The sequence below is a fragment of the Rhinoderma darwinii genome, chromosome 13 (genome assembly GCF_050947455.1).
Source record: "Rhinoderma darwinii isolate aRhiDar2 chromosome 13, aRhiDar2.hap1, whole genome shotgun sequence".
NCBI classification, from domain to species: domain Eukaryota; kingdom Metazoa; phylum Chordata; class Amphibia; order Anura; family Rhinodermatidae; genus Rhinoderma; species Rhinoderma darwinii.
The window spans coordinates 50,480,897-50,498,263 of NC_134699.1; the positions used below are offsets into that span (position 1 = coordinate 50,480,897).

The following is a 17,367-nucleotide window of genomic DNA, read 5'->3' on the forward strand; positions in this document are numbered from 1 at the left end:
GTTTTTGCGCATGCAAAACACGCAGCGTTTTGCCTGCGCAAAAGCCACTTACATGCTCTGTGAGGCAGCATCATATGATGTGCGGCTGCGTGCTTTTCGCGCAGCCGCCATCATTATGACACGCTATTTGGATGTTTGTAAACAGAAAAGCATGTGGTGCTTTTCTGTTTACATTCATCCTTTTGACAGCTGTTGCGCGAAACAGGCAGTTCGCACGGAAGTGCTTCCGTGCGACCTGTGTGGTTTTCACGCACTTCAATGGGTGCGTGATGCGCGAAATACGCCGAGATATTGAACATGTCGCGCTTTTTCCGCAGCGAACAAACGCTGCGCAAAAAGCACGGACTGTCTGTACTGCCCCATAGACTTCTATTGGTCCATGCGAGCCGCGTGAAAACCACGCGGCCTGCACAGACGCAATTCACGTTCGTGTGAATCCACCCTTACGAAGAAAAAATAAATAATTACTACAAAACAATACTCACCCCATCGATCTAGCGCAGACTGGCCAGCGGTCCCCTTGGTCTTTGTTTACTAGCGGCCGGCACGTGGCCGCCACAGCCAATTAGTGGCCTCAGCGGTCACTTCATGTACTACTGGAATCATGGCTCTTATCGCGGAGTTGTGATGACAGTAGTACAGCACATGACCAGCTGGGGATTATAGAGGCCAATATTGCTTTTTATTGTGATTTCACAACATTTACTGCTGTCATTTTTTCCCCAATCTATATAAACGGTGGAGGTCAGGAGGAAAAGGATCGAGTGGGCTCACGGGCAGAGCCTGCTCCATAACTTATGTATTTCGGCTGTATGTTACAGCCGAACACTTCATTGCAACGAGCAGGATCCCGTTAGAAAGAGGAGCACCGCCCCCCTGCAACTCTATTGCGGAATGCTGATGGTTGTCATGGCAGCCTGGGGGCCTAATGAAGGCCTCCAGGTCTGTCATCTTTGTGCTTCTATTAAGCCCTGCCAGAGCTTAATAGGAGCCTGTAAAAATCACGATATACTGCAATACATTAGTACTGCAGTACATCGTGCAAGCGATCCAATGATCGTAGGTACAAGTAAAAAAAAAAAAAAAAAAAAAAAAACTTAATACAGTAAGGGTATGTTCACAAACAAACCCAAAAACGTCTGAAAATACGGAGCGGTTTTCAAGGGAAAACAGCTCCTGATTTTCAGATGTTTTTTGAACCACTCGCGATTTTCACGACGTTTTTTTACGGCCGTTTTTGGAGCTTTTTTCAATAGTCTATGAAAAACGGCTCCAAAAACGTCACAAGAAGTGACCTGCAGGGTATGTTCACACGGCCTATTTTCGCGAGTGGCTTAAAAAACTTCTGAAAATCAGGAGCCATTTTCCCTTGAAAACAGCTCCGTATTTTCAGACGTTTTTGAGTTTGTGTGTGAACATACCCATAGGGTGCAGTCACATGTGGAAGATTTTGTTGCAGACCTTTTCCTGCGACTGATAATCCGTTCCATTCATCTGAATGGTGTTGTTTCTGCAGCAGGTGCATGGATTTCTGCAAGTTTTATTTAGATGAATGGAACTGATTTTCTGCAACAACCTGCCACATATGACTACATCCTTAGGCCTTATTCACATGAACGTGATTTACATCCGTGATACATACGTCAAAATCACGCGCGTCGCACGGACCTATGTTAGTGAATGGGGCCGTTCAGATAGTCCATGATTTTCATGTAGAGTATGTGCGCTGCCTAAAACTCACGACATGTCCTATACTTGGCCGTTTTTCGCGCATCACGCACCCATTGAAGTCAATGGGTGCGTGATAATCGTGCACGGCACACGGAAGCACTTCAGTGTGTCGCTCGTGATTCGCGCAACAGTAGATAAAGAAATGAAGGAAAAAAATAAAAGCACTTCCTTCGTTTCTTTTTCTAAACTTCAAAACCGCGTGTCGTAAGCATGGCATATGCGTGACAATCACGCAGCCAACACTGATCTCACACGGAACTGCAACGCGTGTAAAAAAGGCAGCGTTTTGCAAAACACACACGCTCGTGTGAATAAGGGCTTAGGGTACGAACACACAATGTCTCCGGTAAAATTACAGACACCCTGACGGAAAAGAGACAGAACCTATTAAAGTCAATGGGTCCCCTGGCGGTGCCAGTTGTGCAATGGAACCGTTGCTTCCGTTATTTCCCTGTTCTGCTCCTCTGACGAAGCAGGTGTGAACGAAACCTTACACAATCTTTTTTACTGAAATAAAAAAAAAAAGAAAAACGAACACATATTGCCACAATCCCAATGACCCGTTCTATAAAATGAACACATAATTCCACAGGTAAAACGGCGTAAAAAAAAAAAAAAACACGCCAGAAGAAAGGAGTTTTCTTTATCCCACTTCCCAAAAGAGGAATAAAAAGTAATCAAGTCCTATGTACCCAAAAATTGTACCACATAAAGCAAGCCCTCACATAGCTTCGTAAATGGAAAAATAAAAATGTTACGGGACTTGGAATCTGGCGACACAAAAAGAAATCATATTGTAGAGTGTTTTTATTGTACAAAAGTACTAAAACATAAGGCCTTATTTAGACTAACGTGTAATACATCCGTGCAACGCGGGTGATTTTCACACGACTCGCACGGACCTATGTTAGTGAATGGGGCCGTTCAGACTATCCGTGAGTTTCACGCAGCGTGTCCGCTGCGTGAAACTCACGACATGTCCTATATTTGTGCGTTGTTCGCGCATCACGCACCCATTGAAGTCAAAATCACGCAGCCACGCATCATAAGGTGATGACACACGGAGCTGTTAAGTACCTTTTGCGCGCGCAAAACGCTGCATTTTTTGTGCAAAACGCACACACACGCGTGTAAATCCAGCCTAAAAGTAACTAAATAAATATGGTACGGTCGTAATCGTAACGACCCGTAGAATAACTTTAACATATCATTTATACAGCACGGTGAACCCCAGAAAAAATGTATTCCAAAAAACAAATGGTGACAACGCTGTTTTTTTTTTCCTATTCAATACATGGCTAAAAATGGTTCCTATAAAAACCACAACTTGTAATGATCGCTGGAACACAGAGGGAAAAAATAAAAAGCAAAAATAAAATGGTCCCTAAAGGGCCCCTTTCTGTGGTCCCGCTGCCACTTGTAATTTGCAACCATGTAAGTAGAAATCAGCATAGCTCGCATGCTACGCTGCTTCTGTAACGGAGTTTCACTTCTATTGGAGTTACGGAAACCGCGCAGCTCAGCGGGTTATGCTATTTTCTACTTACATGGTGGGAAATCACAAAGTTTGCACGGGGTTTAGGGGGCCCCGTTCTAGAGATCGGTGCGGGTCCCAGAGGTCGGACCCGCATTTGACACATCCTGTGGATATGCCATAAATGTCCCTGATGGGAAAACCCCTTTAGGCCGGGTTCCCACTGGTCGGATACAATGCGTAAAAATCACGCAGCGTGTCCAACCTGGATCCCACTGTACATTCCGTCTGAAAAATCGCACCACAAAAAGTTTGTTACGTCACTAAGTGTTTAAAATAAGGCACCAGAGTTATGCGCTAACTATTACTTGAGACATTATGGCTGGGTTTACATGTCGCAGTCAAAATGCGTTTTTTCAGTGAACAACCCACACAATTTTGCTGCCATTTCCGCAAAATTGTGCCAATACAGCGCAGTTTTGATGCGGGTCACTGGAAAAAAATGCATTTTGACTGCAACGTGTGAACCCAGCCTAATTAAAAATCTACAATAAAAAAAAAAAAAAAAAAAAAGAGCTTATACTTACCCAGGCCTTAGTCATGTTCTGAGCGCAGCCCAGCCTCCCGAGATGACACAGTAGTCCAAGTGACCGCTGCAGCCTTTGATGGATACCTCATACCAGGAGGCCGGGCTGTGCTCAGAAAAGAGGATTGCGTGGCTAGGACTACGATGGGGGCAAGTATAAACTTTTTGATAATTTTTTTTCTCATTGCGATTTTTGCTGCGGAATTACAACGTTTACGCCAAAAAAGTCGCAACGCATGGCTCTTTGTTGCAGGATTTACCTCACATTGAATTCAATGTGGAAAACCCCCAACAGAAGATCAGCGATTCTGCAGCACAAAGAACGGTTTTTCGGCAGATTTTTTCCACTGTGCGTGGATGAGATTTGTTCGAATCTCACCCACACTGGTGCTACTGTAATTCGTTACGGATTCTCCGCAATAAAATAAACTTCAGAAAATTTGCCGTGTTTACGCCTAGTGTGTTCCTACCCCAAAGCTGGGTTCCCACATAGTGGTAACGAGGCGGAATTTCCACAACGGAATTCTGTGCAGAAATTCCCCAGCATTTACAGTAGCATCAAAGTGAATGAGATTTTGAAAATATCATGCCCACGCTGCAAAAAAACAAACAAAAAAAGCAAAATAGTTAATAAATGGACCTGTGGTGCTGAATTTAATCCCATAGTATGTCAATTTATGCTGCGTTTTTGTTGATTTTCTGTTGCAGGTTTTCCCCATTGAATTCAATGGGAATGCAAAACCCGCAACAGAAAGCCAAGTGTTGCAACGTTTCCGGAATCGCAGCGATTCCGCAGAAAATATTGCAATTAAAAAAAACAAAAAACATTATATTCCCTGCGGTGTTCAGGGCGGATACACTGCGCAGCTTGACACAGAATATCCACCCTGAACACACTGTGTGTGTTCGTACCCTAAGACCTTATTCACACGAACGTGTGCGTTTTGCAAAACACTGCGTTTTTTGCGCGTGTTCCAGTTCCGCGTGTCATCACGCGGTTTTGAAGTTTAGAAAAAGAAATTAAGGAAGTGCTTCTATTTTTTCGTTCATTTCTTTATCTACTGTTGTGCGAATCACGCACGACACATGGAAGTGATTCCGTGTGCCCTGATCACGCGAGATGCGCGAAAAACGGCCAAGTATAGGACATGTCGTGAGTTTTACACAGCGGACATACGCTGCGTGAAAATCACGGACTGTCTGAACGGCGCCATTCACTAACATAGGTCTCGCGACGCGCGTGATTTTCGTATCACGGACGGTAAATCACGTTTGTGTGAATAAGGCCTAAGGATGTAGTCATATGTGGCAGGTTGTTGCAGAAAATCAGTTCCATTCATCAAAATAAAACTTGCATAAATCCATGCACCTGCTGCAGAAACAACAGGGCGGATTCACACGACCGTGAATTGCGTCCGTGCAGGCCGTGTGGTTTTCACGTGGCTCGCATGGACCAATAGAAGTCTATGGGGCAGTACAGACAGTCCGTGCTTTTTGCGCAGCGTTTCTCCGCTGCGTAAAAAGTGCGACATGTTCAATATCTCGGCGTATTTCGCGCATCACGCACCCATTGAAGTCAATGGGTGCGTGAAAACCACGCAGGTCGCACGGAAGCACTTCCGTGCGAACTGCCTGTTTCGCGCAACAGCTGTCAAAAGGATGAATGTAAACAGAAAAGCACCACGTGCTTTTCTGTTTACAAACATCCAAATGGTGTGTCATAACGATGGCGGCTGAGCGAAAAGCACGCAGCCGCGCATCATATGATGCTGCCACACGGAGCAGGTAAGTGGCTTTTGCGCAGGCAAAACGCTGCGTGTTTTGCGTGCGCAAAAACGCCACGTTCATCTGAATCAGCCCTCATTCAGATGAATGGAACGGATTGTCAGTCGCAGGAAAAGGTCTACAACAAAATCTTCCACATGTGACTGCACCCTATGGGTATGTTCACACACAAACTCAAAAACGTCTGAAAATACGGAGCTGTTTTCAAGGGAAAACAGCTCCTGTTTTTCAGACGTTTTTTAAAGCCACTCGCGATTTTCGTGGCGTTTTTTTACGCCCGTTTTTGGAGCCGTTTTCAATAGTCTATGGAAAAACGACTCCAAAAAACGTCCCAAGAAGTGACCTGCACTTCTTTTTCGCGGCCGGTTTTATATGCGTAAAAAAAAACAGCCCGTCGGAACAGAATGCCGTTTTTCTCATTGAAATCAATGGGCAGATGTTTGGAAGCGTTCGGTTTCCGATATTTTGGTCGTTTTTTGGGTGTTTACGGCCCGAAAAACAGCCGAAAATAGGCTGTGTGAACATATCCTTAGGCCTCATGCACACGACCGTAGCCATGTGCACGGACGTGATTTTCGGGTCGGCCGGGGGCGGAGTGGAGTGTCACTCGCAACCCGCCTGCAAATCGCGGGCCAAGCACATGTCCATTATTTCCTATGAGCCTGGACCGCAGAACACAGGCGTAATCAGACATGCCTGTTCTTTCTGCGGTCCAGGCTCCTGGGCCATGCACAGACCGTGGAAACCACCGTCGTGTGCATGGCCCCATAGGAATGAATGGGGCCGCAATTCTCACGTGGATTTTTGAGGGAATTGCGGCAGCAAAAACACGTTTGTGTGCATGGGGCCTAAGGACTTGTTCACACAGTGCAGATTTTGCATGTTTTTTTTTTTGTTGCTGTCAAAACCAGGAACGGAACAAAAACAGATGAAATATATAAAGGGAGGCCTTCAAGCGTCTCCTTCTAGATCCAATTCTGGCCCTTACTCCAGTTGCCAGTCCCGTGTGTCCTCTGCCACTGTCACCTCTCCTTATATGCTGATGTGACAGTGAGGAAATGTCGCTGGCTATCACTATGGACATAAGGTCACCTCCACGGACCTCACATCAAGGAACCAACAGAAGCGGGATTGGCAAGGTTAGTATATTGCAAAGCTTTTGTTTTTCAATTTCGTGCCCAAATAGATATCTTTAAATCTTAGAAAACCCCTTTTAGGACCTCCTTCACACACCATGCCATGCATCACAGGCCATGCGTTTCAAGCATTTTTTGTGTCATCTTTAACCCCTCCATGACATCCACTCACTGAGGGCGGGGGGGGGGGGTATGGAGCAGCTCACATGCCTGATCCATAAGACGCGAGTTGGCTGACACTTCAATTTGACGAGTGGGATCTGTCCCTAGAGGGACTATTTAAAAAAATCGTACAGGTACACACACACACACACACACACACACACACACACACACACACATATATATATATTTTATTGACTTTTTTATTATTATAGTAAATAAAAATGAATTTATATTATTAATGTAAATAAAATAAAAATACTCCCATTTTCCTCCAGAATGTAAAAATAACAAATAATTAACATAACTGGTATCGCCACGTCCATAAAAGTCTGAACTATTACAAATACCCTCAAAGAGGAAACATAAAAAATAATAAACATCAGAATCACAGTTTTTTGGTCCGCTCACCCCCATAAAGAATGGAATAAAAAAAAAAAATCATAAAAAAAGGGTTTTATGAACCCGAGAACGGTACCAATAAAACTGCAGCTCACCCCACAACAAAAAAAACAACAAAAGTTATGGCTCCCAGAATATGGCAACACAACACATTTCATTTATTTATAACAATTGCTTTTTTTCCTGTTAAAGTAGTAAAAAACAAAAAAATAACAAAAAACAATTCATTTTGTCAATTATTGTTGTAATAGTAACAACGAACAACAGGAAATATGGTAAGACAGCCCTGGGGTCCTTCAATGGACCATATATGGTATGTCCCTCAATCGCGTCACAGGGATTCCGGTGGTGATGTGATCCAAGGGGCATCCCCCCTCTTATAATTTTCGCCTGAATGCTGCAGTCAGCTTTGATCGCAGCATTCAGGGGAATAACGGCGGAGATGAGAGGTTACTCTCATCTCTGCCGTTATAGAGCGGGGCTGTGGCTGTGTAATACAACCATTGCCCCACTCCTGACATTCAGGCCGGATTCACACGAGCGTGTGCGTTTTCCATAAAAGCTCCGTGTGTCAGCAGCATATGATGCGTGGCTGCATGATTTTCGCGCAGCCGCCATCATTATGACACTCTGCTTTTCTGTTTTCATTCATAGTTTTGACTACTGTAGCGCGCATCACGCTGTTCGCACGGAGGTGCCTCCGTGTGGCATGCGCGGTTTTCACACACCCATTGACTTCAATGGGTGCGTGATGCGCGAAAAACGGGCAAATATAGGACATGTCGTGAGTTTTACGTAGCGGACATACGCTGCGTGAAAATCACGGACTATCTGAACGGCCCCATTGACTAACATAGGTCCGTGCGACGCGCGTGAAAATCACACGCGTAGCCCAGACGTATATCACGTTCGTCTGAATAAGCCCTAAGTGCGCGTGTGGTCAGCATGAGGTGATGCAGCCGGCGCTGCACTAATGAGCGGCGGCGCAGGCACTAAAGACAGAGAACATCGGCGCGTTTTGCAGCGCGCCCGCCATGTTCTGTGATCAGTGCCACCGCTCGTTAGTGCAGCGCTGGCCGCATCGCATCATCCTGACTCAGGAGCGCGGCAATGACTGTATTACACAGCCGCAGCCCCGCTCTCATACATTCACGTATTACTATACTGAACTGTGCGGCCGCACAGCTTCGTATTGAAATACATGAAATAACGGTATGGAAGTTTCAATGCATCGTTTTGATTGGTGGGGGTCCGAGCACTGAGACACCCTCTAATCGCTAAAACGAAGCGGCAGACGTGCTGGTGTGAGCGCTCAGCCGCTTAGTTTCTGTTCGGCTTTTTACGGAAATAGTTGTAGCGGAGTACGGGCTCAATAGACTTTCTATCGAGCCCGTACTCCGCTACATTGATTTCTGGTAAAAGCCCAACAGAAACTAAGCGGCTGAGCGCTCACACCAGCACGTCTGCCGCTTCGTTTTAGCGATTGGTGGGGGGGGGGTCTCAGTGCTCGGACCCCCACCAATCAAAACTTCGGACACGTCACTAGGACATGTCAGAAGTTTGTTGAACGTTTAGTTACCCTTTAACAATTTGTTTTTTCCTTATAAAAGTAGTAAAGAAAAAAAAAAATTATATATATATATATATATATATACACGGTAATAATAAATTGGTATCGCCGTAATCGTATTGCCCCTCAGAATAAAGTTAACATGTCGTTTTAATTACACAGCGAATGCCGTAAAAACTAAACCCTACAAACAATTAAGGAAGCGCAGGTTTTTTTTCCCTGTTCCACCCCACCAAGAATTTCTTTCCCCGTTTCCTAGTAAATTATACGGTACACTAAACGCTGCCATGGAAACCTTTCTACAAAAAACAACCCTCATATAGCAACCCAAAAATAAAAGTTATGGCTTTGGGAGGAAAGAACGAAAATTTAAATCCGAAATATAGCTGCGGTGAGAAGGGGTTAATAAATTGCCCCTTCGAATTTAGTTTTTTTTTTATTTCACCAATATGTGGCCGTATTTTTTTTATTTTTTTTTACATTGGCATCATCCTTAATTTGGGAGCATCTTTTCTTACAGAAGAGCTACATAGAGGACTACAACCCACCTTCAGGAGTCAGGACATTCCAAGGGACAATAATGGGGAGAGTAGTTCTAATAGCTGCCACGTATTAGAACAGAAAACGTAAAGGATAGACATTTATTTATATGCGCACACAGCCGACTAGAGCCATCCAGCAGGCCAGCCTTCAGCTCATAGAGAAGGTGCTCCCCAGCGCCCCCTAACTACGTTCGGCTTTACAATCCTGGCATTTCGAGGATTGAGGCCTAGTCTGGAGAAACGACGGAAAAGAAGGCAAAGGAGAAAAAAAATAAACGCTAAAAAATGAAATAAATAACACATATGCGCCTACCTTACGGATGCGCCTTTTGAGAAGCGATTCAGCCGCAAACACTCGCTCGCCGACAGCAGACAACTCCATATTTAGCACCGCGGGGCCGCGCAGCGCGCTCCCCGTGACGTCACCACCTGTTGCTAGAGACGATGCTAATATGGAAGGTTGGACCTCGAGCGCTGTTTGATTGGGCGCCAAAAATCTCCGCCCCTAAAATTGTCGTCGCTCTTCCTCCTATTCGTTTGTCAGCCGCTCTTCTTGCCAGGCAGTGAGGAGGATGCGCTCTGAATGACAGCCGGGAGTGACGTCATTCATGTGGATCATTAGGTGACGGCTCTTTTGTGTTGCTGTTTGAGAAGGAAGTCTTGTTTCTGCCCTAAGCACGGTGCACACACATTGATAAGGCATTTGCGTTTATTTAGAGATGAAAATGTTCTCTCATGACGTTATGGAGTCCTTATCGTGAACCGTTCTAATACTGAGGAGAACAGCACGGGGACTGGAGGCAGTAATATGGCGGCTGCTGCAGTAATTGTGAGGGAAATACCTTGAGGAGAGCTCAGTAGCTTGAATAAAGATATTAGTATTCGTCAATGCATATTTATCCCATACACTGACAACCACCACCCTTCCCTTTCTGCATTCAATGTGAGGTGTAAGGGCTCGTCCACACGAAGCGGAATTGCGGATGGAAAATACGCAGCAGAATACAGTAGCAGCAAAGTGGGGGAGATTTAACAAATCTCATCCGCACGCTGCGTAAAAATTCCATCCAGAAATTGACCTGCGTATTTTTCATACCGCAGCATGTCAATCCCCGCTGAGGAAAGTGGACAGAATTGCTGCGTTTTTCTGAGGAGATGTCACCATCTCCCAACATTGAGAAAAACGCCGCAAAATACGCACCGTTTTCTGCATTAAAAAACGCAGGAAATAGTGCGTTTTTGCTGCAGCGGACTGTCTGCTACTTTCCACGGAATTGCTGCAGCAATTCCGTTACGTGTGGACAAGCCCTTAGGGTATGTAGTGTTTAAAGGTGTATTTCGGGGAGTAAACGCCCTGAAAAATGCCAGTGAGACGCTGACAAACAGCTTCCCATTTAAATCAATGTGAAAACCGGTGTTAAGTTCAGACGGGGCGTTTTTTTACGCCGCTGTTTTAAAAAACGGCGCGTAAAAAGATGCCACGTAAAAAAAAAGGAGCATGTCAACACACACACACACGAGACTCACATTAATCTAGCACCCCAATGACATGTAAATCCGACCTCTGTGCGGTACATTTTGGGTAATGCTAAAACTGGCGGTAGGTAGGCGTGCGTGCGTGCGTGCGTGCGTGCGTGCGTGCGTGTGTGTGTGTGTATTTTGTCAGGAGCCAAAGGGGTTAATTGTTGGAAGCAGGTACATCCCACCTAGGCTGCTCTGTTTAATTAGGTGTGAGATACTGGCTGCTGACTCTCACTCTGCACTGCTCCTGAGAGGAAAAAGGTCTCCTGTATGAGGGTGCGGTCACACGGTGCAGTTATGTTGCGTTTTTAAACTGCAGCAAGTCATTTTTCAATAGACGTCAATGGTGAAATTTTTGTTATGGACAGACGGCTGCTATTATATTACGTTGTGTTTTTTGTGCAGCTAACTGCGTCTTCATAATGCCCAACTGCATGCAGTTAATGACCGCCATGCCATTGCTGTTGCTGAGCTGCATTTTTGCCAAGGGCTCCACACGGTGCGTCGTCGACGCGGCTTTGTTGCGTTTTTTCCTCCCCACCTTCCAAAAGCCATAACATCTTTTATTTTTCCGTCTATATAGTCCTATGAGGGCTTGATTTTTTTTTTTTGCGGGACGAGTTGTAGTTTTTCGTAGCACCATTTATTGTGCCATATAATGTACTAGGAAACGGGGAAAAATATTATTTGTGGGGTAGAAAATGAAAAAAACAGCGATTCCTCCATGGCTTTTTGCGCGCCGTTTTTACGGAATTCACTGTGCAATTAAAACAACATGTTATCTTTATTCTGTGGGTCAATATAATTCCGGTGATACCAAATATATATATATATATGGTTTTTTTCCTATATTTTACAAGTAAAAACCTAAGTGTAAAAAAATAATTGATTTTGTGTTGCCAAATTCCGAGAGCCATAACTTTTTATTTTTTATTTTTCTGTTGCATAAATGGTATAAGGGCTTATTTTTTTGCAGGATAAGCTGTAGTTTTTAATAATACAATTTTGGGGTACATGCGATGGTTTGATAATCTTTTGTGGGAGATTTTTACGGCGTTACCAATTATGTTTATTTTTATTTTTTACTATGCTCTAGGGGGGAAAAGGTTTTGGTTTTTTTTAACTTTTAACTTTTCAATTTTCAATTTTATTTTTTTACACAAAAAAAAACTCTAACTCATTTTTACTTTTTTTTATTAGTCCCCCTAGGGGTCTTCAGCCAGCGAACGTTAGATCGCTTGCACGATTTACTGCAATACTAACGTTTTGCAGTATATCGTGATTCTGACAGGCATCTATTAAGCCCTGCCGGAGGCCTTCATTAGGCCCCCAGGCAGTCATAGCAACCATGGCACCCCCGCGATTGCGTTGCGGGGGGCGTGATGAGCTGTTAGAGGGGGTCACCCCCTCTTTCTAATGATTTAAATGCTGCGGTCGCTATTGACCGCAGCATTTAACGAGTTAAACGAGCGGGATCGCGCTCGAGCGCGATGCTGCTCGTTACTCAAGTGTCGGCTGTAACAAACAGCCGACACCCGCATCGTATGGAGCGGGTACACTCCGTGAGCCTGTTCCATACTTCCCCTACCCGACTTTGGCGTATGGATAAGTCAAATGTCGGGAAGGGGTTAAAGGAAATAATTGATGGTCATTGTTTGTTAGGTGCTTCCTGTATATACACTACCGTTCAAAAGTTTAGGGTCACTTAGAAATGTCCTTATTTTTGCAAGAAAAGCACAGTTTTTTTTCAATGAAGATAACATTAAATTAATCAGAAATACACTCTATACATTGTTAATGTGGTAAATGACTATTCTAGCTGCAAACGTCTGGTTTTTAATGCAATATCTACATAGGTGTATAGAGGCCCATTTCCAGCAACCATCACTCCAGTGTTCTAATGGTACATTGTGTTTGCTAACTGTGTTAGGCTGGATTCACACGAGCGTGGCATTTTTGCGAGCGTAAAAAACGCAACGTTTTGCGTGCGTTGTTGCGTGTGTCATGCGTTATGGCTGCGTGGCTGCGTTTTTTACACGCGTATGCCATGCGTTTTTCACACGCGTAAATGAAACGCAGCGTGGAGTAATGGAGAGGGCAGCCTACAAAAAGGCACCCTTCTCAAACACCTGCTGGATGTGAGCACATGTTCTCATCCTTTTTGCACCTTGCAAAATATTTTGGGGAGTTTATTGTGTTTCTTGCCTTGTTGACGTCTAAAAGCCAAATTATGGCGCTGACTCCGCTGGCCCGTGTGCTGCTATGCTGGAAGGTTTCGCAGCGATTTTGGGAGCGCAGATGGAGAAGTCGTTGCTGTTTCGAACTAAACCGCAAAAGATCAACTAAGATCTCAAGAATGACATGCAACTACCTTGGGCCCTGGGCAGCATGTTGCAACGTTACCTTGGGACGTGTTTGGGAAAGCATGTTACAATACATATATCGAGGGGAAACTCAGAAACTTTTGTTGCTCCACAAAACCACACTTTATTGGGTAATGGCGCCAAAAATAAAGCCTAAAACATAGGACAACAAACAAACGCACCAACATGATGCACAATGTGGAAACCTTGGCCCAAATAAGAACGAAATTAGGCAGCAAAACTGTGCGGCGTCACCGGCACTACAACTCCTGATAATGGTGGGGCGGGGAGTGGTAGCTGTCCATTTCAGCACCACTATGCTGCGCATGGCCCTTACGAGGATGTTCCTCAACAGCATAGTGGTGCTGATGCTGCGTGTGGTAGCCTACAGGTGGACCGTGTGGAACGTTTACCACGGGTCGGCTGTAGGCTGGAACAGGCCAGTTCCGCATCGGCGCAGGACCAGGTGACATGCGGGTCGGCAATGTGCGTTGGAAGTTTGTCCGGGCCAAGGGGGGGGCAGCCTGTGAAGGGACAGGTGCATTTCACGGCACCGCTGTCTCGGCCAATCCACGCCAATGCTCCATTGCCTGGAAGTTCTGGCGTGGGTTGTTCGGAGGTGTGGCCGCGTCTATGAGGCTGAGGATCGTGCCTTGGAGGCGCGCCATACTTTTGGTGGGTACTCGCCGGATAAGCGGGGCAAAGCTTCGGCCAAAAGCGTCACAGCCGTCCGTGTCGCCGCAGCGACGCAGGTACTCAAGTACCCGGGAGTCCACTTGGGCAGCTGGGGATCCGATCAGCCTGCTGCAGTGTTTTCAGCCGGAACGTCATGAGCCACCTGGGGTTGGCTGGACGCCTGTGGGGCAGGTTCTGGTGCTGTCGCCTCAGGGGTTAAGGGCAGCAAGGGATTTTCTTCTGGTGGCGCTTTCGCCTCCTCATGGGCAGGCTCCTCTTCCGTGTCCAGAAGATTGTCACTCCATCTGTAATCAAAAATGTACACGTCTTCGTAACATTGCCACAAGGGACAAACCATCAATTATGGGGACATGACATGTGAACACAGACATGTCTTCAAGGCACAGTCATTACTTACGGCCGCATTTCCATAATGTCCTTCAGGAACTTTAGCTGCTGAGTGTAAATGTATCGCCTCTTTTTGGTGGCCCCGTCACCACTGCGGCCTCTAGCGACATTTTCACGGCGGAATTGATCCCGGCAGCTTCTCCACCGGGTTTTTACATCATCAACTGTAGAAAGGACCAAAACAACAAAATGCTACTGTCACCAGGTGCCATACCCGAAATATACACTTGTTGTAAACGTTGCCATTCCCTTACACACCAATATACATGATCTACAAGCTGACTGATGCTGGGACACAGCCGTAACGTTGGCCATTGGGAACATGTTAACACAAGGATACACTACAGCATGTGGGTTTTACAGGGCATAGATAAACCAATGTACTTACCAATGCTCTTGCGGTCTCGTGTGCTGCCTTTAGCCCACTCGTCACTGAAGAGGGTCTGCGCGACCTCATCCCACGCGACCTCCTTGCCCGTGCGGTCGTGGTAGGCCTCCGCACGCGTGTCCCAGAACAGTGGCCTCTCCTGGACCAGGCAGATCATCTTCTCCACATCACACACGCGAGGCATTGCAGCAGATGTCGGTGGGAAAATGAAGCATGTCCCCCAAAAGTGAAAATCCACTTCCTGGTTGATGCTTGTTTGGACCTGTTGTCTCAACTCATTTACATAGAGTTAACAAGTGCTGCGTGAAAAACGCTGTGCGTACGGAAGTGCTTCTGTTTGGCATGCGTTGTTTTCACGCACCCATTGACTTCAATGGGTGCGTGATGTGTGAAAAACGCCCAAACAACGGACATGTTGTGACTTTTGCGCAACGGACCAACGCTGTGTAAAAATCATGCACATGTCTGCACGGCCCCATAGACTAATATAGGTCCGTGCAACGCGCGTGAAAATCACGCGCGTTGCACGGACGTATATCCCATTCGTCTGAATGAAGCCTTACAAGGCTAATGGATGATTAGAAAACACTTGAAAACCCTTGTACAATTATGTTAGCACCGCTGTAAACAGTTTTGCTGTTTAGAGGAGCTATAAAACTGACCTTCCTTTGAGCTAGTTGAGAATCTGGAGCATTACATTTGTGGGTTCGATTAAACTCTCAAAATGGCTAGAAAAAGAGAGCTTTCATGTGAAACTCGACAGTCTATTCTTGTTCTTAGAAATGAAGGCTATTCCATGCGAGAAATTGCCAAGAAACGGAAGATTTCCTACAACGGTGTGTACTACTCCCTTCAGAGGAGAGCACACACAGGCTCTATCCAGAGTAGAAAGAGAAGTGGGAGGCCCCGCTGCACAACTGAGCAACAAGACAAGTACATTAGAATCTCTAGTTTGAGAAATAGACGCCTCACAGGTCCTCAACTGGCAGCTTCATTAAATAGTACCCACAAAACGCCAGTGTCAACGTCTACAGTGAAGAGGTGACTTCGGGATGCTGGCCTTCAGGGCAGAGTGGCAAAGAAAAAGCCATATCTGAGACTGGCTAATAAAAGGAAAAGATTAATATGGGCAAAAGCACACAGACATTGGACAGAGGAAGATTGGAAAAAAGTGTTATGGACAGACGAATCGAAGTTTGAGGTGTTTGGATCACACAGAAGAACATTTGTGAGACGCAGAACAACTGAAAAGATGCTGGAAGAGTGCCTGACGCCATCTGTCTAGCATGGTGGAGGTAATGTGATGGTCTGGGGTTGCTTTGGTGCTGGTAAAGTGGGAGATTTGTAGAAGATAAAAGGGATTTTGAATAAAGAAGGCTATCACTCCATTTTGCAATGCCATGCCATACCCTGTGGACAGCGCTTGATTGGAGCCAATTTCATCCTACAACAGGACAATGACCCAAAGCACACCTCCAAATTATGCAAGCACTATTTAGGGAAGAAGCAGGCAGCTGGTATTCTATCTGTAATGGAGTGGCCAGCGCAGTCACCAGATCTCAACCCCATAGAGCTGTTGTGGGAGCAGCTTGACCGTATGGTACGCAAGAAGTGCCCATCAAGCCAATCCAACTTGTGGGAGGGGCTTCTGGAAGCATGGGGTGACATTTCTCCCGATTACCTCAGCAAATTAAAGGGGTTTTCCAATCCTTTTTTTTTTTTTTAAATCAATGCAATGTTCCTCTATTAATAGATTAGTGCACTCTGACTAGCTTTTTCTTGATAATAAATGGTTTTAGTAACATTACTCCCTATTGTTTACCTTGAGAGGTTTGTTTTGCTCAGTAAGTTCATTCCTCTTCTCTTCCTGTGTTTCTCCTCCCTGCATGCACTGCTCTAGTCCCAGCATGCAATGTGCATGCAGCAGTGCACTTGCTCCGCCTACTACACCCAGCTCTACTAACTTCTGCAATCTCAGTCTTCATTTTGGTGCTCTCATTCTATTACTGATAGCACAAGCTGAAATCACTGGATATCTGCGTTTTTAACCTCTTAACGCCGAAGGGCGGATATATCAGTGCTCTGCAGCTGCTAGTTCGCGCAGGAGGAGGGATATATCCGTCCTGTGGTGGCGCGGGTACTGCCAGTGTACCCACACGATCAGCGGCAGGAGCACGGCTGTTATACACAGCCTGGCTCCTGCTGCAACTGCCGGAATCGAAGCGCGCTCCGATTCCGGCAGTTTAACCCATTAAATGCCGCTGTCAATAGTGACAGCGGCATCTAATGTGTTTGACAGAGGGAGGGAGCTCCCTCTGTTTTATACTGACAGGCAATAATGCTTTGGTATACGAAGTATACCAAAGCATTATATATGCGATCGGCACATCGCATAGTGAAGTCCCCTGGTGGGACTAAAAAAAAATGTCAATCCGTTAAATAAAGTTGGTGAAAAAACAAAAAAAAAATTACAGTGAAAATCAAATAAAACTCCTTTTTTTGCCCAAAAAGTGGTTTTTTTAAAGTAAAAGTGTCAAAACAAATCACACATACACATATATGGTATCCCCGCGATCGTAACCACTTGAACAATAAAATTAACACATTAATTAAACCGCTGGATG

General features: G+C 45.4%; 1 protein-coding gene and 1 long non-coding RNA gene across 6 annotated transcripts in view; one reads left to right on the top strand and one right to left on the bottom strand.

Moving 5' to 3' along the window:
• The window catches only part of CBX8 (chromobox 8), a 69,895-nt gene extending 53,228 nt beyond the window's left edge, over positions 1 to 16,667 (bottom strand). For 3 of the 5 annotated variants that reach the window (XM_075846671.1, XM_075846672.1, XM_075846670.1), the window contains exon 1: positions 16,566 to 16,667. In XM_075846671.1, the coding sequence (XP_075702786.1) occupies positions 16,566 to 16,652 (87 nt within the window). In that variant the 5' untranslated portion in view covers positions 16,653 to 16,667. Of the gene's footprint in view, positions 1 to 9,701; positions 9,978 to 16,565 lie in introns of those variants that run through there. The other 2 variants (XM_075846673.1, XM_075846674.1) reach the window with 2 other exon arrangements.
• Positions 9,796 to 17,367, top strand: part of LOC142666571 (uncharacterized) — a 56,298-nt gene continuing 48,726 nt past the window's right edge. Inside the window, exon 1 of the long non-coding RNA XR_012851704.1 lies at positions 9,796 to 10,010. This is a non-coding gene — a long non-coding RNA (uncharacterized LOC142666571). The remainder of the gene's footprint in view (positions 10,011 to 17,367) is intronic.